The sequence below is a fragment of the Eurosta solidaginis genome, chromosome 3 (genome assembly GCF_040869045.1).
Source record: "Eurosta solidaginis isolate ZX-2024a chromosome 3, ASM4086904v1, whole genome shotgun sequence".
NCBI classification, from domain to species: Eukaryota; Metazoa; Arthropoda; class Insecta; order Diptera; family Tephritidae; genus Eurosta; species Eurosta solidaginis.
The window spans coordinates 213,845,875-213,869,032 of NC_090321.1; the positions used below are offsets into that span (position 1 = coordinate 213,845,875).

General features: G+C 39.3%; 1 protein-coding gene across 1 annotated transcript in view; it reads left to right on the top strand.

Moving 5' to 3' along the window:
• The first annotated feature begins 11,329 nt into the window (after window positions 1-11,329).
• rig (rigor mortis) overlaps window positions 11,330-23,158 on the top strand; it is a 50,155-nt gene continuing 38,326 nt past the window's right edge. The window contains exons 1-4 of the mRNA XM_067775008.1: window positions 11,330-11,499; window positions 11,574-13,151; window positions 16,235-16,571; window positions 16,715-16,883. Of these exons, the coding sequence (XP_067631109.1) occupies window positions 11,451-11,499; window positions 11,574-13,151; window positions 16,235-16,571; window positions 16,715-16,883 (2,133 nt within the window). The 5' untranslated portion in view covers window positions 11,330-11,450. The remainder of the gene's footprint in view (window positions 11,500-11,573; window positions 13,152-16,234; window positions 16,572-16,714; window positions 16,884-23,158) is intronic.

The window sequence follows — 23,158 nt, forward strand, 5'->3', positions numbered from 1 at the left end:
AGGTGGGGAGGGCGGGATGGACTAGAAGGTTTAATGTTGCCATTTAATCGTTCCCGATTACCTTAATGGTGCTTTGTTACCGGAACGTTCCAGATCTAAAGGGCGAATTAAGGGTGACTTATAAGCATAATCTTGTTATGGCTTTATGGTTATATGTCACCATTAATTCGCTCTTATATCCGACAAAGGACCATCAACATCGATAAAACTCCCCAAAGCCTTCGGGGAGTGTCTTTATCATAGTGTACCTATACAAGTGTGCCAGCTAAGCGATAAACGTCAAAACTACAAACAGCCTCGCTCACCTGATGCAAATCTCAGGTCTAGAGTTGCATTTTTGGTACGTAAGAGTACCGCAACCAGAGTTGCACTTCATAGTTTAATAAAACTTTGTAGTATTTACAGATGAAACATACGGAAAGCAAAATTTATTTAAATTAGAGCCAAAATATAAAGCGCCACACGTGTAACATGGAAAAATGTCACTTCTAAGGCTGTTTACACAAATGCATAAGGGCAAAATTATATAAACGCTTTGATCGCTTCAAAGCAAAGATAACGTACGGCGTTTTATTGTTTTTCGCCTGGCGTTGTCAAAGCGTAGGCACGCAACCAAAGCATTTATTGTAAATTTTTCGATACTTCGCCCGACAGATGAATTAAGGAATGCAACACAACCAAAGCGTCTGTGTTAATCTGCCTTAATTTTTGTAGCTGTGAAAGTCTGCAAAAAAAAAAATGGTGCTGTAAGTGCAAACAAATCAAACTCCTATATGACACTACTTTATTTTCTATGTATTTTTCTTGTATTTTCTCCTATATTTTTTGTCGAGGGAGCCAATAAGGTTTCAGTACTGGTGTAAGTGTGTGAACTATCACCCCTATTCTGCAGTGTTCTTTGCTTGAGGGATTAAATGTAGGAATGCTCTGGCCATGGTGAGCCCATAAACTTAGCCCTACGTCTTGAAATTGCGCCGCAATCTAGAAGGATATGGTCCACCGTCTGCTGATCCATCACAAAATCGGTATGTTGTTCGATACTATACCCAGCTTTTGCATGTGACTGTTCAGTCTACAGTGTCTTGTAAGAATAGCCGTTAGGGTTCTTAGGTTATCTTTTTGAGAAGCCTATTAATGCCCTATATCGAGTTGTGCTGTAACCCCCTAACACTAACTTAGATTGGCTCAGGCCTGGCATATTGCGCCAGTGTTCTCTCTTTTCCCTCCCTTCTGATAATAAATGCTCCTGTGGGCCAACTGGCAGGAACGGCTCGGGATCGATGGGTCATGCAGTTGCTGCCTCTCTTTCCGTGTTGTCCGCCTGCTGTTGTAGTAGCAGTGCTACGCCCCATCCAATAGGTGCGACCGATCACAAATTGTCATCAATGTCCTCTAACGGGAGGCCAAAGAAACTTTCTGTTTCAACAGGGGTGGACCATAATGAGAGGAGTGTTAGAGGCGTTGGTTCCACAATACAGTTAAACCATGCTGATTTTCAGTGATTAGAGGTTTAACAGCAAAGTACATTTTTTGTTTCACAATGTACTCGAATAATTTTGAAACCGATGATAATTTTGCAATGGGCCTATAATTCACGAAGTTCTTCTTGCTACCATACTTGAAAATAGGGCTGATGAAGGTTATCTTCCACGCATCAATAAATTCGCCGCACTCTAAAGATTTGTTGAAAATTAAAACGAGGGGAAATGCCAGAGCCAAACAATTTTTCAAAAGATAAGACGATAAGCCGTCAATACCAGTATGGGTAGATGATTTAATATTCTGGATTCCATCGACCATATCTTCAATTGATAGAGTCAGCGCACCAAAGTTAATGGGACTGTCAACCACAGTAGGCAACTCCTGCGGGTCTTCCGGTGGCGTAACGAAATTGGAGCAGAAGAAGGCTGCAAAAAGATTGTCCGCTTCAGCTGTTGATGAAGCATGCTCAGAATTATAGATGACTAAGGCAGGGATACTTGAGCATCGTTTTTTGGAATTTACAGAAGTCCAAAATGCCCTAGGGTTTTCCTTAATGTCGGATTCAAAATTACGAACATAGTTACCATGGACCCTCTTGCCTAACGCTTTGAATTATTTGGAATAACGCAGGTATTTTTTTTTATACGCCATTAGCTTAGTGGCCTTGAACTTTTTGTAAAACCTATTCCTCTGATTCTTAAGCCTCTTTAGTTTTCTAGTATACCATGGTATTCTGTAACACCGCTTCATTTTCTGAGGTATATTGTTTATGCAGATTTGATTTACAACGTTTTTAAATAAGCTGAAGCATCGAGCAAGATCACATCCCCGAAACAGGGATTCCCAATCAACAGAAGAAACTTCCTGATATATACAGTCATAATTTCCACGTCTAAATGAAAAAGTAGGATCCTCATTCAGAGTTCCAATACTTACGAAGTTATAGAATTCTACTTCGAGGATAAGCGGAATGTGGTGCAAACCAGAGGACGACAACGGTTCCAGGCATTCGATGACCGTACAGCTAAAATTATCATTAAGAAAGACAAGATCAAGAATTCTCGACAGTTGATTGGTGAAGCCGTTGATCTGAGAAAGACTAACACTTGAGAAACTGTCAATAAGGTAAATCTCAAAAGTGGTGTTTACATTGTTCGGAACCAATGAGTAGTTATTATCGACGTAAGACCATTCAATATTAGGTAAATTAAAGTCACCCAATATGCAAAAGTTACCACTATCACAAGAACGAACTAAATCAGTAATATTATCTACATGAGACTTATAAAGTGAGTCTAGACTAGACGGTGGAATGTATGACACACAGATAAAAATTTCAGAGATGCCGCGAACTGAGACACACAGTTGGTCCAAAAGCGAGTCTTGATCCTTGAGCTCCACAAGGACGAGTTGATGTGCCGGCGTATGGCAATTAAAACTCGAGGGCAGCCTTCAGTAGAAACAGCAGCAGGCCCTGCAGACGGAGCAGCAGAAATAGATTCAACCGTATTAGTAGCATGGTTAATTGATGGCGCACTACTGATCGTGGCAGTATTAGTATTGTCTGTATTTGTAGCAGCATTAATTTTAGGATCAGTGTTAACAGGTTTATTAGCAGGAATGGTAGCCAGATGTGCAGTAGGGAGAGTGCGTGAGGTACTGGGCAAAGACGAGAATGCCAAGAAATCGACATCTGCAGAGCGACAACTATCACAATTATCCTCCAGTGCTCCCAGCTTAAGGCAACAAAATTTGGAACTTATATTTTTCAACTATATATGTATTTTAAGCTGTCGGAATGTATTAGTCTCCGATGAATGCAGCTAAACATGTCTTTGGATGGTGGAAATTGAAAATAACGTGTATCCAATCACCCCTCAACTTTGTTTAGTAAAGACGCTGTCGGAATGCATGAAGATTCCGATTAGCACAGCTCAACATATAATGGGAGGTTGAAAAGGACGTGTTTCCAATCCCCCCTGCTCCAACTTTTATTTGGCCTTATTTTCGTTATTTTTGTTACACATTATATAATTTTACTGTTATATTAATGCTGTCGGAATGCGAGTGATTCCAATCAGCAACAGTAAATACCAGCTGGAAATACCGAATTCCAGCGAAATTAGTTGTTGGAACTGTCTGGAGTTACAGGTGGCGACCGATTTTCTTTTCCTTAGGGCCGGATGCATTGTATTTTGCTGCTACCAATATTACCATTCCCTTTTCGCGCTCCAGTATCGGTATATCATGTAAAAAAATAAAAGAAGAAAAAACTTTATCTTATTGGAAGGGTTTTACAATGCTCCAATAAACTTTTTTAAAAGTATTGAAGTTATTACTACTTTTTATGTGATTAGGAAGTTCATTGAAATATTTCAGGCCCTTATATGTATATATGACCGTCCTAAAAAGATTCTTTTCCGGCAAACGCAGCAAACCCATTTCTCAGTACTGGGGTCAGGAGAAGGACCCGGATTGGGGTCGATACCTTCCCGGAAGAGGATAGTATGGCGTAGACCCGCTGCAAGGATCTGCTGGGAGGTTGACAATTTGTGGGAGAGACGCAACAAATTAAACATTGAGTCCGCCTGCTCATTGCCCTCCACTCCCCTGTGGCCTAGGACCCAGGCCAACATACTACGTTGTGTGCTCCTAATTGATTCAGCTTTTCTACGCACTGAAGGACCAGTGCTGACTTTATTTCGAACGCCGCAAATGCCTTTAGTGGAACCTGACTGCCTGACTGAGTATGGCAATTGTTTCATTGGGGTATCAGCGCTGAAGGTTCAGCTTAGCGCACCAACTTATGGCGAATACTTCCGCTCGAAAATGCTCGGCTGTGCTTTTAGAGTTACTGATATTTTGGTTCTGGGTCCGAAAACTCTGGCTCCAATCGCCTCTGGCGTCTTCGAGCCATCTATGTACCATACGATCTTGAGCAGACTAGTAATACATTGCACCCGCCTATACCTATACAGCCGTACCAAGAGACGGAGCAGCCCATTACATATTGTCACAACCGGAGCACTGCTGGACATCCATCCTATATGAAAGCTATGCATTCAAAAGTGTTTGAACCAGTGGCTGGTGCACACCGAACTGAACCAATGTATGCTATATTGAGGCCTGCACAAATACCAAGCTATGTTTATGTAAATAATATTACTGCTAATGTCAATTTGCACGGTTGTGCACATACAGTACCTACGTTTATACAAGGTGGAACACCACACTACCTACATGGCGATGTAGCCACCGATCAGGTTGTAGTAAGAGATTAATTAAAATATGTTATTCATAAACACTGATTCTTATATTTTCATTATCATAAAACTGTAAACTAGACTTATGATGGGTATTCTTACTGGACACTGCCTTCTGGCGTCACATGCCTTTAAATTAGGCTTGGTCAGTGATAGCAGATGTAGGAAGTGCGGGTTGGAGGAGGAAACGATCGATTACGTTCTGTGCTCGTGCCCTGCGCTAGCCGGGCTAAGACTCCAGCTGACAGTTGTCAGATCTAGAAGCAGCAAGTGGCTTAAGTTCTAGGAAGCCGCTAACCCGCTGGAGCCATGAGAAGCGTGAGTGCACTTTGGGTGTCCCAAGACAAGTTCCGTACCTGCTCCGAATAATTTGTAGCTATCTAAGCGACAAAGTACTCCCTTTTGATACAGATGAGGGACTAAGAAAGCACAACACCACGGGCGGTGTCCCTCAGGGATCTGTTCTAGCTCCAACTCTTTGGAATGCGATGTATGGCGGGGTGCTACAAATCGACCTTCCCGGAGGCACGGAAATTGTCGGCTATGCAGATGATATTGTCGTAGTAGCAGTGGCCAAGAAACTTGATCTGCTCCAAGTATTATGTAATGACGCCGTTGGAAGAATAAAGGAATGGTTGACGAACACGGGGCTGGAGATGGCTAGCAATAAGACAGAAGTGGTTCTGATGAGCTCAAAGCGGACTGTGGATGAGTTGGTCCTAACCATAGGAGATTATCAAATAAATTCAAAGCCCTCCTTGAAATATCTAGGAGTAATCATTGACTCAAAACTAACTTTTAGGGAGCACTTCAGGGCGGTGCGGGACAAAGTTTCTAGAGTTAGTGGAACCCTAACGCGAATAATGCCCAACATCGGCGGCCAAAGCGAAGCTACCCGTCAGCTATTATCCAACGTAACCAGTATTATATGCAGCACCAGTATGGCACAGATCTAAAATTGTCCATCAAAAAGATATACTAGCAGCCTACCGCATTACTGCTATACGAATAACATGTGCTGTTCCGACGACGCGATCCATGTTTTATCCAGGAAAATCCCAGTAGATCTACTCTCAGGTGAAATGGCCGATCTTGTATGGCATTGGATTCAGCCGACCATGTGAAGATGCTAAGAAAAGCGCAAGGTCACGAACAATAGTTAGGTGGCAAGAACGGTGGAAAGATTCGAGAAAAGAGCGCTGGACCTTCATGCTAGTCCGGAATATAGCGGAATGGTACGAGCGAAAACAAACTAAATTACCATCTCACACAGATATTGAGCGGGCACGGTGGCTTCAAGGAATATCTACATAAGCGTGGGATAGAGGAGGATCCTTTCTGTCCAAGCCGTCCGTCCGAATTGGAAAGCGCAGAACATGTAATATTTCACTGCCCTCGTTTTCACGGCGAAAGACTGTCTGTAAACAGAGTTTTTGGAGAGGAACCTTCCATTAGGAATTTAGTTCCACGAATTTGCGGACAAATAGATTGTTGGATTGCTGTGATCAAGATGGCCTTTATAGTAATGACGAAATTGATGATGCATGCCGAAAGAGAGCGCAGAGAAATGCGCATAAGAAGTAGTGGCGACTAAATCGCCTTTCCCCCCGTGACGTTATGCCTAACGGCGGTCCCACGGGGTGCGGAAACGTGAACGGGATTAGCCTGGTTTCATTGGGCCACTTGAGGGTAGTGCGCTACCACAACGTCCAATAAAAAAAGACAAGTTCCGTCGTGCCTGGTGTTGTTGGGTGAGCGGCCAGACAGCAGGGTGCAACAAATGCACCTTTCAGGGGAAAATAAGATGTAGCAAACGAGTATATTCTGTATCATATGAACAACTTGGAGACAACCAAACTTTTATTTTCCTGTCCAAAACAGAACTGGTGCACGGCACTGCTGCTAAAGAAGAATAGGCGTAGTCATATCAATTCGTTCCCGGGTTAGTCGGGGAAAGCAATTTTAGCATTAATTTGTCCTTTTCAATTTGAACATCCATTCAAGAACTTCGCATAATAGATTAAACAGTCATCTGTATTTATTTGTTATTGTAGCACGTCTAATTAATTTATTTCGTAACATCAATCAATTGTCCCTTGTTATAATTTTATGTTCACTATGAATGCAACAGCAAAGTATCTTTGGGTACCCCTGCCAACGGAAGATGCATAGGCATGGTGGAGGTTCATTTGAAGTTACTTTACCAGGTCCTGATTCTAGTTATCTGAAATTTCTCTTGTGCCTTTGGAAAAGAGCTATGTGTTGAGCCCTATTTATGGAACACTTTTCGGCTTATATTAAAAACTTTTAATCTATTCTTACTGATAAGAGTTTCTTTTTCATTCTAGGTAATTTGATTTTGACGATGTGAGGATAGAAATATCCCAAATACTCCAGCTGTGGCTGTAAGAACATACATTTGCTCAAATTAGAAGAAAATTGCACGGCTGAGCACATCCAGTACCTACGTTTATACAAGGAGGAACACCACACTACTTTCACGGGGAAGTAGCCACCAATCACGTTGTTGTGAGAGCTTATTTTAAATATGTTATTCATAAACACTGATTCTAATATTTTGTTTTGGTTTTTACTTTAGAGTCAACCTGTTATATAAGCGATGTCAGCTATGCCTGTAACTTAAGCGCCTTCAGATGTAATAGTTACCGCGGACGCGGTCACAGGAGTAGTTCACTACGTGGGGATTACACTAATCAAGGACTTTCAATATCGGACGGTTTTCCAGCACCATAACAAGACCAACAATATGTGCAATCACCCGAATAAATTGTACAACAAACGTTAACACCACATCATCAGCCAGCAACAACAACAACAATCGCAACAAGTTGAAACTTCTAAACAATTAATGACTAGTGAACCACCAACATATCCGCAATATGCGCAAACATCAACACCAGCATATGTCGCCTACTTTGCAACACGGTGAAGATGGCCAAGGCCACTCTGATTCTAATACTGATAAAGGCGATCCATTGGCAAATTCAAAAACTCAAACAGACCACGAAAAATGTTGATGATGGTATTAGTTCTAGTACGGATAGTAAAGAATTTAAACCTAGGAAAAAAGCTAAACTTGATAAAAACTTAACCGAAGATGACAATGTTTCTAATTCTAATACTAAGGAAGATGAACCTTTGATAAATATGAAGCTTAAAACAGAGTTATCAAAAAATGACGATGATGATAATGATGTTGATGCAAAGTCCAATGTTGAAAATGATGAAAATTATGAAACAGAATATGAAAATAGTATGTTTGTGGATTATAACCTGAAGCATACCTGTCATATACGGTACGACCAGAATTAGATGTTAAGAAAAGAGCCTACATAAAGAGGCTCAGTATATTTATGGAAAATTTATCATGAGACATGTATGTATTTCAATTAAATTCAGCACATTGTTGGAAAAAGCATCTGAACTTTATGCATCGTGTAGAGAAACCAGAACATTTACAATTTAAATATAACGAACGAGGTGCAAAATGTAAATTTTGTGATATTCAAGCAGCTACACCAAGCTTCAACAAATTATTGGACCATGAGATTTCTCATATGCCTAATAGTCATTATTTAAAATGGAAATTATGCGATTGGAAGACGAAAATACATTCAAGTATGAATTTTCATTTACGTGTACAACACGCTGAAACAATTGATGTAACAACGAAAAGTTTAGAATTGACTGTTTGTCCATATTGTAATCACAATGGTATTTACGCAAACACTTAATACAGGAACATGAGAAATCAGTGGATGAAAGAACATCTTTTCTATGTTTAGAATGTGGTGAACAATTTAGAACAAATACAAGTTTACGTGTACATGTTTATGAAAAGTTTGCTCATTGTACACCACAATATTTGAACGGAAAGATCTTGAGGGTATGGTTACACCTATGTGGCATCTACAAGCTATTTATAATGACTAGTATGGAATGAATCCGGATATGGAAGAAAACGGAGGTGACGAAATGAATCACCATGCTTCTTTGGATTCTGGTGATACTCCTGACATGCTTCCTAATTTCGCTACGTCTGATGTTACTATACCTACCAAACTAATATGACTCTGCAAACTGATGAGCAACACAGGAAAAATAAGAACTTCAAAACAAGGTTTCGGAAAGGACACGACTATGAATAGACGTTAATGTATTTATATAGTTTATAAATATAAAAATTCACATATGTAAAGTTCACTAGAGTAATAAGCGAATAATTTAAATTGTAAAAAAACATTGTATATATGAACAATTTATAATTAAATATTATCTGAACATAAAGGACGCGTTTCATTCATGGAAAAAGCGATTTGACAGAAGGTAACCGATACGTGTAACCGATAGGTCAGTTACCCGTGTTGTTGTTGTTGCATATGTTTTGGTTAGCGATAACGAAAACATAACTGATGAAGTAACTTAAAAATGTAAATAACATCGAGCGAGAAGGAATGTCGAAAACACTATAGGTAAGAGCGAGAAAGCGAGTCACACGTACACTATTTTGAGAGAGCGCATGCGTTGTTGGTGAATTTATTAACTTTTTGTATATTTTATTTATTGTTTTTGATACGTTTTGACGATGGTTCATCTATATACAGGTTGGCTCATCTGTAAAGCAACAAAATATGCCTGTTCAAATCGTCAAAACTGTGTATTGGTGTTGGTGCGAATGGTATGGAATGGAAACATAAAACTTAGCAGTTTTTGTATGTGTAAGTAAAATGTTGCCAATGTGTTGGTTTCATTTTGAGTTTGCCATCTCCTTTTGACAATCCCTTCGACCATGCAATGACATAAATAAAATCAACTGATGAGATGAGCCAACCTGTACATAATTGAACCATGGTTTTGACTAAGAGACTAATTTTTTGTGGAATATGCTTGTAATTTTTTGCGTTTTCTTCATTTTTATGAAATCTTCACGAATTTTAGGTTAGGGCACCATTTATCGATCACATTGTAGATAGTTATGGACACAAATCACGCACAGAAGATTGCGCATTGCGCATGTAATCAAAAGATCAGCTGTTTTTTATAAGCAATTTTTACGTCATTTTCCTTCATCCCTTGTTTTTTCTCTTCTTTTTTCATTCTCTCAAGCAGTCTACTGTGACATATATGCGCAAAACGAAGCAATTTTGAACTCGTGAATGCGCAATCTTTTGTTTGTGATTTGTGGGTTATGGATAGGGTATGGTTACGACTATGGCGTTAGGATTAAAGGACCAATTAAATTTCCTTAACCCTAACCCCATAGTCGTAACCATACCCATATCCATAACCATCTCCAATATGATCGACTAATGGTGCCTTAACTTAAAAATCGTGAAAGTTTCATAAAAATTAAGAAAACGCAAAAAATTACAAACATATTCCACAAAAAATAAGTGTCTTAGTCATAACGTATGCATAACAATGAATAAAATCTACAAAAAGTTATTAAATTCACCAACTCAAATATTTTTAGGCTATAGATAGAGCGACAAACCAAAAACCAATTGTTTGGCTATGGTATGGTTATGGCGTTAGCGTTATGGTATGGCACCGTTAATCGATTACATTGATTTCCATAAGGTAGGTTCGATCAGCTGTTTTATCTGGTTATGGTTTTATGGTTATAAGTCACCATCATAGCGGAATGATACAGGTGGCAGCATGGTGACATACCTACAAACATAAATAAAAATTCGATGTACTTAGCTTTCGTAAATTCGATGGACAAATGTTAAAATCGTACTGCGCCGGAAGTTGATGTATCAAATCAAATAAAAAAAAATTTATAATCAGCTGTTCCATGCTGCCACCTTGTATCGTTGCGCCATGGTCACCATTAAGCTGGAGACATTGGTGCTTTATCGGTAACCGTATCGGTAACCTTTTAACAGCTGATTCGACCAACCTTATGAGAATCAATGCAATCGATTATTGGTGCCGCTAAGGTCGTAACCGTATCGTAGCCAACCAATTGGGGTTTGGTTAACCGTCGTAACGATAAACAGCTGATTACGTTAGGGATACGACTACAGCGATACGACATACGGCACCAATGACTCCCGCTTTAAGGGCGAATTAATGGTGACTTATAACCATAAAACCATAACCAGATAAAACAGCTGATCGAACCTACCTTAAGGAGCTCAATGTAATCGAGTTAGTGTTATGGTATGGCACCATTAATCGATTACATTGATTTCCATAAGGTAGATTCGATCAGCTGTTTTATCTGGTTATGGCTTTAAGCTGGAGACATTGGTGCTTTATCGGTAACCGTATCGGTAACCTTTTAACAGCTGATTCGACCAACCTTATGAGAATCAATGCAATCGATTATTGGTGCCGCTAAAGTCGTAACCGTATCGTAGCCAACCAATTGGGTTTTGGTTTACCGTCGTAACGGTAAACAGCTGATTACGTTAGAGATACGGATACAGCGATACGACATACAGCACCAATGACTCCAGCTTTATGGTTATAAGTCACCATTAATTCGGCCTTTAATTAGCCCTCATTATCGATTATACGTAGCCAAATCCAGTAACAAAGTCGATCAAGCTGTTACATTCCTATCGAAAGGGCCGATTTGAATAAGCAAAAGAAAAAAACGCCGCGCAGTAGTATTTATTAAAATCGCAAAATTGTTAAAGCATATTTGAACAGAAAGCACGTGCCACATAGACAATGGTTTTGGCAAAAGTGCCAATCACACCACAATGGAATTTAACCAACGGTAAATATTTTTATATTAAAATTACGAAGGTTAAAGTTAAATGGTAGTTTTTTTTTTTTTTTTATTAACCAAAGGTTGTGTGTGCACTCCGGATGGTGGTTTCCTTTATGTAGGTCCGCGAAGTATCAACTATGTAGGACGTATGAAGCAAACCAATAATGGAGATGAGCAGAAAGCGCCAGTAATTAAAGTATTTTATACACGCCAAAGTATTTTGAGTGTTGATGTAGATCCGGGTTGGCCTAGAAAATCTTCGTCCTCAAATAAAAATGGAAACGACACTGCCATGGTGGGGGGATTAGGTCAACAAAAGTTGTTTGCAGTTTTAGCACAAGATAATTCAGTACAGATATGGGACTTTGATCGTGGTTGTGCAGTGAGTGGACATAAAGCGCATTTCAATACGGTTTCATACTTGGAGGGCAATGGACCATCACCACAAAGCGATCATGTACTCATGAGTTATATGAGAAATCGTAATGTGCTATCTGTAAATGCGCAAGATTTAGTGGTTTATTGTGTAGCATCGAATACTTATTATCGTCGAGCTATGTTTGTTTCGACACGAAATCAAGCTTTGACTGTGCTGAGTTGTTCGCCGTATAATGAGAATATTTTTGCTATTGGTACGAATCGTGGTTTAGTACTTATTTGCGATTTACAACGCATGAGCGTTTTATATATGTTACGTGGCCATGAAACTTCCATCACTGCCCTCTCATGGTGTCCACGTCAAGTAGAATCGTTGAAACGTCGTGGTGCTGAAATTGGAGAGCATCGTATTAATAAAAAGGATAACGATCAAGGGAAATCGACACTTCACATGAGAAATGCAGCTAAAAAACCAAGTGATGACGATATTTTTGATATCTATGACTATGATTACTTAGATAATGAATTTGGTGCGCCTACAACACAGCAACCAAAGATTAAAGAGAAGGACCAACAATTTATAGGCATTGAGAAAGCTATGGAGCGTGATCCTACCACGAATTTTGATTTTAGTGAGGCGTGCCAGAGTTTGAAAGAAGATATTGCTGCCAAAAAGAATGAACCGAAGTATGATGAGGATGATTTTAAACAAATGCCTGATGTTACGCTTGCTGATTGTCAAAAAGTAGCACGTACTGGTGATTTGTCATCAAGTTGTGGAGAGGGTAGTAGACCTGAATCGACTGAAGGTAGCCTACACATACCTGAGCGTTGTTCGTCAGACGATGATATTTGCGTCGATGGTACCGACATAAATCTTAAGCAACAAATACTACACCAAGCGGAAGTGCATGCAGAGCAAGCAAATGATTTAGAGAAAAAAGATATGCAGCAACAAAGTACAGTCGACCAAATCGTGGTAGATACAAAAAATATGAAAGTTGATGTTGATCAAAAGGAGTGCGTTACAATTGATTTAACAGAAAGTGTTGATAAACAGGGAGCTATCATCGACGACGAGAGTAAAATAACAGTAGAAATTCCATCCATTGAGGGTTACGACAGCCAAGTCAATTCTGCATCCACATCGCCAAATAGAATACAATCCCCTACATTGCTCGCCTCAGCAAGCGTTGATGGGCATTTTTGGATTTGGAATACAAATACGGGTGCATGTTGCGACAATGTACGACCACAGAATATTAATAAGCATGGTAGAAGTGAGTATATTACTATTGTGCTTACTTTGCACATTTACATATTTATATATAAATATAAAAATATGCGTGTAGCCCTTCTTGGAGAGTCAAATTTTAATTTTTTTTTTTTACTGTGAACTAAAGATGCTAATATGTTCTTAAATGTACCGTGTCTGTCATAGGTTAGGTCGAACTGGCCGGTCCATGAGGACCTCACATAGACTGAATAAGTCCGTAGTGTTACCAGAAGTTTGTTTTAACGACCAAAATGAAAAACCCTATCAAAATCCAGGACCTATGTTATGAAATAACTCCGCGCTGTTGGCAAATACTAGAAGCTTCCTAGGATTTATGCCACTTGCTGCTTATAGATCTGACAGCTGTATCACTCCTAATAGCTGGAGTCTTAGCCTGGCAAGCGCAGGGCGAGAGCACAGAACGTGCTCGATCGCTTCCTCCTCCAGCCCGCACTTCCTACGTCTGCTATCACTGACCAAGTCTAATTTAAAGGCATATGACGCCAGAAGGCAGTGTCCAGTCAGAATACCCGTCACGAGTCTACAGTCCTCTCTTTCAAATGATAGAAGCAACTTTGTTAGTCTAAGGTTGTAAGACCTGCGCATAATCTTCGACACTTTACAGCTCCGCGCTTGAACCCAGGCCTTTCCAGCTTGGTCGATCATGTGCACCTCTCGCCTTCGCTTAATTTCACCCAGTCTAATTGGGACGTCTACGGAGCAAGCTTCAAGGGATGCGCCCTTTTTAGCTAATTCATCCGCTTTTTCATTCCCATCTATTCCCATATGCCCTGGGACCCAATATAGATGTATGCTTCTCCTGTCCCGATTCTCTCTAGGGACTGCTTACACTCTTAACACGCATTTAGATGCTGTGTTATGCGAGATTATTGCCTTAATTGCTGCTTGACTGAATATAAAAGTTAACACGATTGCAGCTTGGGCTATTTTCTTCCAGAGTTTCTACTGCTTTGGTTACGGCTAGTATTTCCGCTTGGAAAACGCTGCAATAATCCGGCAGCCGGTAGGATCTGTTTATTTCCGGATCAGCACAGTATACCGCAGACCCTACTCCTTCCACTACTTTGGAACCGTCTGTGTACACATGTATTGCCTCGTCCCCCATTTGAGCACCCTTGCGCCAACCGTGCACCTCTATTGTGGCCTTAAGATCGCCCTCGAAGCGCAGATAGGGAATCAGGTAGTCTGTTCGTCTTGTGATTAATGACGCTATACTACTATGGCCGTATGGTCGCGCTCAAGCTGCCCCGAAGCACCGTGCCTGGTTGCAGTTGTTAACGCTATGTTCTTTGCTACTAAGTCTATAGGTGGAATGTGCAGAATGGCATACAGTGCAGCTGTCGGGGTTTGTTTTCAGGGCTCCCCTAATGCTAAGCATTGATAGTCTGCATACCCCCTCTAATTTTTTGAGGTAGGTTGCTTTTTGTGTGGCTTTTCACCAAACAAGAACTCCATAGTATAGGATAAGGCTTACAATCGCTGTAAAAACCCAATGAGAAAGAGAGGGCGATAAGCCTCACGTACACCCCAGCATTCTTTTACATGCATAAAGTGCCGTTGAAGCCTTCTTCACCATCTCCTCCACGTTGAGCTTGCATGACAGCTTACTGTCTAGGATGATTTCTAGATACTTTGTGCAAGGTTTCTCCTGTAGGGTCACCCCTCCTAACTTAGGCCTGATCCAATTTGGGACCTTGTACCTCTTTGTAAACAAGACCATATCCGTCTTATCCGCGTTGACTTTCAACCCGACATTTGATGCCCAAGTATGAATATCCCGAAGCGCCCGATCCATCAAAGAGCTAATCGTTGGAAGGCACTTTCCACTTATGACAATTGCAACGTCATTCGCGTAAGCCGTAAGTTTTACGGGTCCTCATCAAATCGCCTGAGCAGTTGGTTGATGACCAGCGTCCACAGCAGAGGTGATAGCACCCCTCCCTGCGGCGTTCCCCTGTCCACTGATTTCGTGGCCTCGTACAATCCCCATTGTGATGTAATCTTCCTGCAATTTAACATGCAACCGATCCATCTGGTTAAGGCTGGATGTACTTTAATGTAATTAAAACCATTCATAATCGCCCATTTAGAGACATTATTGAAAGCCCAGGCAATGTCTAAGAAGACTCCTAGAGCATATTCCTTATATTCCAGGGCTTTCTCTACGCTTATTACCACCCTATGCAATGCGGTGTCTACCGATTTGCCTTTGGCGTACATATATATGTTGTGTTGTGGAGAGCAGCTTTTCATCCACGTTGGACTTTGTGTACACATCTATCAGCCTCTCAAAGGTTTGGAGCAAAAATGAATTTAAGCTAATGGGTCTATAATCTTTGGCATACATGTGACCGATCTTTCCTGCCTTTGGTAGGAAAGCTACACGAGCAGTTCTCCAAGAGTGCGGTACATGATTCAGTCTTATGCACCCATCGAATATTATTTTAAGCCATTCCACGACCGCACTACTTGAGACTTGTAGCATGGCCGGGAATATACCATCTGGGCCCGGCGATTTAAACTTAGAAAACGTCTTCACTGCCCACTCGATCTTGGTATCGGTCACCATCGGTCACCGGCACTACCCGCTCCGTGATCGAAGTGCGAGTGCTGTCTGCTTGCTCTTTTAAACCATCTCCCGATGGGAAATGTGTATCGAGAAGCACCTCAAGGGATTCCTCACTAATACGTGACCATTCCCCGTTCTCTTTCTTTATTAGTCCCTGGACTATATTTTCCTTTGCTAGGACTTTTCTCAACCGTGCTGTTTCGCTGGAGCACTCTATGTCCGTACAGAAACGAACATACATTTTTTCGCCAAACTCTAAGCCACTTTTCCTAATCCAGCCTAAATTTTAAATGTGAAAGTGGCACTTGAAAAATGTTATCTTATTGATCAAAGCCGAACACACAACCGAAGCAAATTAAACAAGCCCGGTGCATTCACAAATTAATTTTGGTCGGTATATTCTCGAGTTCTTAGCGCAAATCGTACGTTGAACTTTAAGAAGTTTTACTGTAATAAAAACTATATATTGAAGTATATATGTGTTTATCTATCCTCAGATACTAGCATTCACGTCGATTGGGTGAGTACAACTCAATTTCTTACGAACAATAAAGCTGGCGACCTTTCATTTTGGTCAACGGTACAAGATAATTCACCCGATGCTGCTCGACGTCAACATAGACATAATAAATTCAAAGAGGAAACTCATCAAAGCTTTGAACAACGCAGCGTTATGGCCTTTAGTGTTTCACACCGCTATAAGCTGTTATGGAGTCTGTCTTCACATCGTGAAATAAGCTGTGAAAATTTGGAAACAGGAAAGTTATTGCTCAAATATTGTTGTTCTTCCACTAACGTTGCAGCTATGCGTGAGTGTCCGGATGATATGAATAAGTAAGTGCAACAATAAATATACATATCTTGTCAATGTAGCGCTCTGGTAGGCGTTTTCAGAAAATTTCAGCCAGTTTATGCAATTGGCATGCGGATAAGTGAGCTCTTGCCTAATTTAATGTTTATATTTTTTGTATTTTTAGAATTGCATTGGCTTTCTGCGATCGTCGTATTGGCATTATTGATATTTCCAAAATGTCTGCCAATAACGTATTCATCGAAAATTTTATATCACGTGTAGATGCATCTGTTTTATCGCTTGTTTGGAGCCCAGACAGTAAAAAGCTGGCTTTTGGCACTCTGGAGGGGAGAGTAAGTAAAATTTGTTCGAAGTGCATATATATTTTGAAATTTTCTTTAAACTTGCTGAGTTCCCGATTGTTTTTCCGAAACGTATTTGAAATTTATTGAGTTCGTAAAACAATTCGTTAAGTTTTTTAAAACCATATACATATTTCTAATACAAAATGCTTTAAAATTTAAAATGCTTTACTTAAATTTAATTTACAAAACTCTTAAATAACGTTACACAGAGTGAAGCTAAATAAAACCGTTTAATGGTTGTTGTTTGACCCAGATTTTTTTTTGCATTACATATATTTTAAACTCATTTTCTAAACATCATCACGTTGCTATTACAGTAGTTTTTTTTTGCATTTATTCATTTTCAACATTCCCAAAAAAAATAGCTTCAACTTGAAATTCTCCAGACGCATTCTTACCGATTTTAGTATGCTAAGTGCAGTTTACATATGTTAATAGTATCCGTACATATTCTCATAAACACGTAAATTCGAGTATGTGTGGTGCTGCTATAAAATAGCAGACGAATCTGAAGCAGGCTCTCAATGAGTTTTGAATTCGAAATCAAAACAAGATAGCCTACAATATATTTGTGATTTTAGCAGCACATGGGTGAAGTACATAGAAAAAGACAGAACATGTGTGCTATCTGAAACGGTACGGGTGTATTTTCAAGGGGCAGACGCGGGAAAAATTTTTACCCACATTTAAAACAAGTAAGGGAGTCTAAGTTCGGGTGAAACAGAACATTACATACCCAGCTGTCCATTTTAAATGTTGTTGTTTGTTTTGTATGTGTGCTTAATAGTGTTACAAGGCTGCGCAATAATACATATACATATGGTTCTATTCTGAACTAATTTTTCTTCGAGTTATGGCTCCCCAAACATAGAAACTTGCTTAGTCATAAAATGGGCGGTGCCACGCCCATTTTTTAAAATTTGAAGTTTTTCCTTTTTGTTATAAATCCACTTGGGAAATGAAATACCATTGATATAAAGCTCTTTTTTGCAAAGATATAGCTTATTTTATTCGTCCACGACCCTTTTAAAAATCTTTTATATAAAAGTATGCGTGGTTCTTAACCGATTTCGTAAATTTTTCTTCAAAACATTGCTTATAGTAAAGGCAACCTCTCTGCCGAATTTTGTTACGATAGGTTTAACGATTTGATTTAAAAAAAAAAAAATTTATGATTAATAATATTTGTAAAATTTATTTTATCACAAGTGGGCGGTGCCACGCCATTTAAATTTTTTTTTTTTTCAAATTTGTATCAATAGTCTCAATATCAGTCCACACGTCAAATTTCAACATTCTAGGTGTATTATTTACTAAATAATCAGGTTTGTTGTGTTTTCCAAAATATTATATATATAAAAAGTGGGCGTGATTATCATTCGATTTCGCTCATTTTCAATACCAATCTATTCTGGGCCCAGGTAAGCTCGTGTACCAAATTTGGTGAAGATATCTCAATATTTACTCAAGTTATCGTGTTAACGGACAGACGGACGGACGGACATGTCTTAATAAATTTTTTTTTCGATACTGATGATTTTGATATATGGAAGTCTAGATCTATCTCGATTCCTTTATACCTGTACAACCAACCGTTATCCAATCAAAGTTATAATACCCTGTGTACAAGTACAGCTGGGTATAAAAATAGGAGTAGAAACATAAATGGCCATTAAAAAACTGCATTTTGCTGCTTAGCATTGCCACCTAACGCCAGTACAAAAGGGGATACTTAGGCCCAGTACGAGTTTAAATTACTGTTAGCTTTGAAAACAATTAAAAACTCATGTTAACTGAGTGCAACTCCAACTGCAATTCAAGCTTTTATTCAGAAACCGGGCATAATAGGGAATGTTATCCACATATACGCATGTACGTCAGTTATTGAGTTGAACGTTACTACCTTTCGCTGCACAAAATGGGTTTCGGACTCGACTTCTGATGCCTTTATGATGAAAAGTTTACGTGACTCAATTGGAATTGAAATTGTTACATATATAAGTTTTATTTCGAAAGTTTTGGTGCACTTGTTGTAGGAATGAATAAAAACATTCTCCGAAAGTCTTGGGTAGCGCTGCCCAAGAGAGAAAACACTTGGTTGGATAAAATAGTTTGTTTTTACAAATACCTGTTTAAATTTTTTTTTGATGGAGACGTCAGCAATATCGTATTTTTTAACACGGCTTTACTTATGAAAGCCAATACTGAAAATATCCAAATGAGAGATCGTTGTTACTTAAATCAGTAAGGATCCATCGACATTCAGCTAATACGTTAATGTGAAAATGGATTAAAATTGACAAATTTTACTCCTGAAAAAATGCAAAAAACAAAACTTTTTCGGGGACAACATTAGTTGTGTTCCAATGAAGCGTCATCTAGATACGGATAGAAATTTAGCATGCAATTGCAACAGCAACGCTATGATCCTGTTATCTATCTGAATCAGTTTCGGGTCTCTGCTGATTTGGTTTTTTGTGGAAAATTTTTGACAGCATACCCTTTGTTTTTGGTAGCACTTACCATGAACCAATAAACAGATCTCGCATTAAAAAATGAGAGAGCAAAAAAATCATAGTTGGCTGGGAAATAAAAGTTCTTGGCGTGACGTCACGCTTTTGACAACATGTTTTATTGCTGACTCAGTGTTCAGACTTTATTCCAATCGGAGTAGTTTGCTCCGTTCTTACCTCCTACTACATTTTTTATCTTAAAGGCTTATTTGGGTCGAGTTGAAAACTAAATAGTATTACTACCTAATATCTTTTGGTTGAAGTTTTCATTATATGTGACCCGGCCTATGAAAATGTGGCTTATGACTCAAAAAAGAAATTGCGAGACACAGCTGTTAAAGATAAACAATGCATTTCTTCAGTTTCTTAGTAGTTTTCTTTTTTTGAGTCATAAGCTACCTTTTCAAAGGCCTGGTCACATATACATCCGTATGAAAAGCTGATTGTTTACAAGTGACTATTGGATAAAATGGAGTGAATTCATTGTTCGTGTCTTAAGACATGTTTGTTCACATTTTGCTTACAGTTTTTTTTTTCGTACGGAATGAGAATTGAAGAAGTAAAATGTAAGCAAAAAATGTGTCCGAACGTAATCCGAAAATCCTACCAAAATTCAACATACAGCACTTCTTGAAGTTTTATATAAAAATAAAGTACGTTGAGTCTGTAAGGGCAGCGATAACAGTCGCCAATTGTGAGCATCAAGCGAGGTCAAATCTTCCTCGAAATGTCTCTCCCAACTCAGTGAAGGGCTTTTCTTTCCTCTGTTTAAAAACCGCGATAACTTTCTTTCTTGACCGGAGCGTATTCGTCCATCCGCATAACATGACCTAGCTGGCGAAGCTTTTTGTTTTTATTCGCTGCACTATCGTTATATCTGCGAAAAGCTCATCATTATACCTCCTTCGGTACTCGCCGTCGACATCACGAATAGGTCTATAAATCTTCCTGAGAACTTTTCTCTCGAATACTCCAAGAGCCATCTCATCTTCTGTAGACACCTTCCATGATTCCGAGCCATACATCAGGACAGTTATGGTGAGTGACTTGTAGAGCGAGAATTTTGTTCGTCGAGACAGGACTTTACTTTCAATTGTTGGCAAGAGTTATTCTCCGTTTGATTTCTAGGCTAACATTGTTTTTGCTCTTAATGCTGCTTCCCAAATAGACGAAATCCTTCACAGTCCCGAATTTTATATCAGTCAATAGTGACGTGGCTACAAAGGCCACGATAACAGCAATTTCCACATTTTCTACAAGCCCCATTTTTTTTTGCTTCTGTATCTTATACCAACTCTTCGCCTCCATGTTTGAGCAGCCCGGCGGATATCCCGTCATTACTTGGCACCTTGTGATTTCTTAGCCGTGATATTGCCATTCTCACTTCGCCAAAGTTGGATGCTGTGTTTTTCATCATTGGCAATTGGGGTATCGGCTTCGTCTTCCCTCACACTCTGTACGTCAGGTCACCATTATCATTCCTACAGGAATCTGCCCCGGTCTTGTAGCCTTCTGCCATTAAAAGAGCATGAAATATGTATGATAAACCGAAAATAATAATAATATTTTTTTGCGATAAATATCCGGGAGGTAGCACCCACTTTTCGGGATTCAAGGGGTTGTGTAGCGCAATATATAGCTTCTCCAACCCAATTGTCAACCTCACCTTCGAGCGGCGAATCCCGTTTCACTAACAGACGAGGCTCTGGCGACCCCAAGCTCCTCATGGAACTTGGGGGTGAGGAGGGAGGGATGGCCTGAAGGTTTAATGTGGCCATATAAATCGTTCCCGAGATGGTCGGGCCAGCACCTTAATGGTGCTGTGTTACCGGAGCGTGTCGGATCTGTATCCGACAAAGGACCATCACATCGATAACACTCCCCAAAACCTTCGGGGAGTAACTAATCGCTACAACAACAACAACAACAACAACCCACTTTTCTTCCAGAATGTTGTGTGCTAATGGGAGCTTTATGTGGTCATCCTACACGTTTTAGGCCGACTCCATGTGCATCTGATAAGGCAGATAACTTTTTTGCCGAGAAAGATTACATGGAAAAACAATCGAAGGGATTGCCAAGACACCAAATCAATTTGTTGTTGGTAGTTCGCCCGCTTTCAAAAAGGAAAAAAAATATACTCCGAAAATTTTATTTTTACTCCGCCGTAGTCGTTTACTCAGGTAACAGTTTTAAATACTCCGAACACTGGTAGCGAAATATGAGAGAAATGTAATAAATCGAAAAACTTCAAAAGCGCTACGTCATCAAACTTTTTTTTACAATTCGATTACAAATACAACAATTCCGGGATGCGGGATCTTGGCTCATTCGTTTATGAGCACTTACAGTCATATGCACTAGGGCATCCGATATTTAACATATTTCTTCCACTCGAAAACCCATTTAAGTAAAATTTTATGGAGTGATTCGGGGGGGGGGGGGGGGGGGGGGGAAGTTGAAAATAACAGGCACCTTATTATGTGTAGACATTCGTTGAGTGCTGCCAACTCTCTTAGTACTGATCCTGGGGGCCAATTCACGTTCTATGAAGTGATAAAATGGCAAAAAGCTCATATAAAAGTTTTTTCAAATGTATGAAAATCAGTTTTCATTTTATCACTTCACAGAACTTGAATTGGTCCCCTGATCGTTTCAATGAGATTTGATCGTGATCCACAGCTCGATGACTCAATGGAACGTTACTATTGTTATACTCAGCTTGTTTTGTACACAGAGTGTATTAACTTTGATTGGATAACCGTTGGTTGTACAGGTATAAAGGAATCGAGATAGATATAGACTTCCATATATCAAAATCATCAGTAACGAAAAAAAGATTGATTGAGCCATGTCCGTCCGTCCGTCCGTCTGCCGTTAACGCGATAACTTGAGTAAATATTCAGATATCTTCATCAAAATTGGTAGACTATAGATTGGTATTGAAAATGAGCGAAATCGGATGATAACCACGCCCTTTTTTATATATATAACATTTTGGAAAACACAAAAATCCTGATTATTTAGTAAATAATACACCTAGAATGTTGAAATTTGACGTGTGGACTGATATTGAGACTCTTGATAAAAATCTGAAAACATTTTTTAAAATGGGCGTGGCACCGCCCACTTGTGATAAAATTAATTTTACAAATATTATTAATCGTAAATCAAAAACCGTCAAACCTATCGGTAGAGAGGTTGCCTTTACTATAAGGAATGCTTTGAAGAAAAATTAACGAAATCGGTTAAGGACCACGCCCACTTTTATGTAAAAGATTTCTAAAAGGGTAGTGCACGAATAAAATTAGCTATATCTTTGCATAAAAAGCTTTATATCAATGGTATTTCATTTTCCAAGTGGATTTATAACAATAAATAGGAAAAACTTCAAATTTTAAAAAATGGGCGTGGCACCGCCCCTTTTATGACTAAGCAATTTTCTATGTTTCGCGAGCCATAATACGCAGAAATTCACATATCGTAATGAAGTTGTGTACACATATTTTCCTTATAACAGAAAGTATTTCTAGTAAAAATAGACGGGATCGGTTAAAGACCACGGCAACTTAGATATAAAGCAAAAAATAGTTTTGAATCAATGATAATTCACTTATCAAGTTTTATTGTAAGAGGAAATGGGAGACATTTTTTTTTAAACGGGTGGTGCCACGTGTTATGTAGAAAAGTAATTTATCTGAAATGAAATGTACAATTAAAGTTCACGCTGAGTATATAATGTTCGGTTAC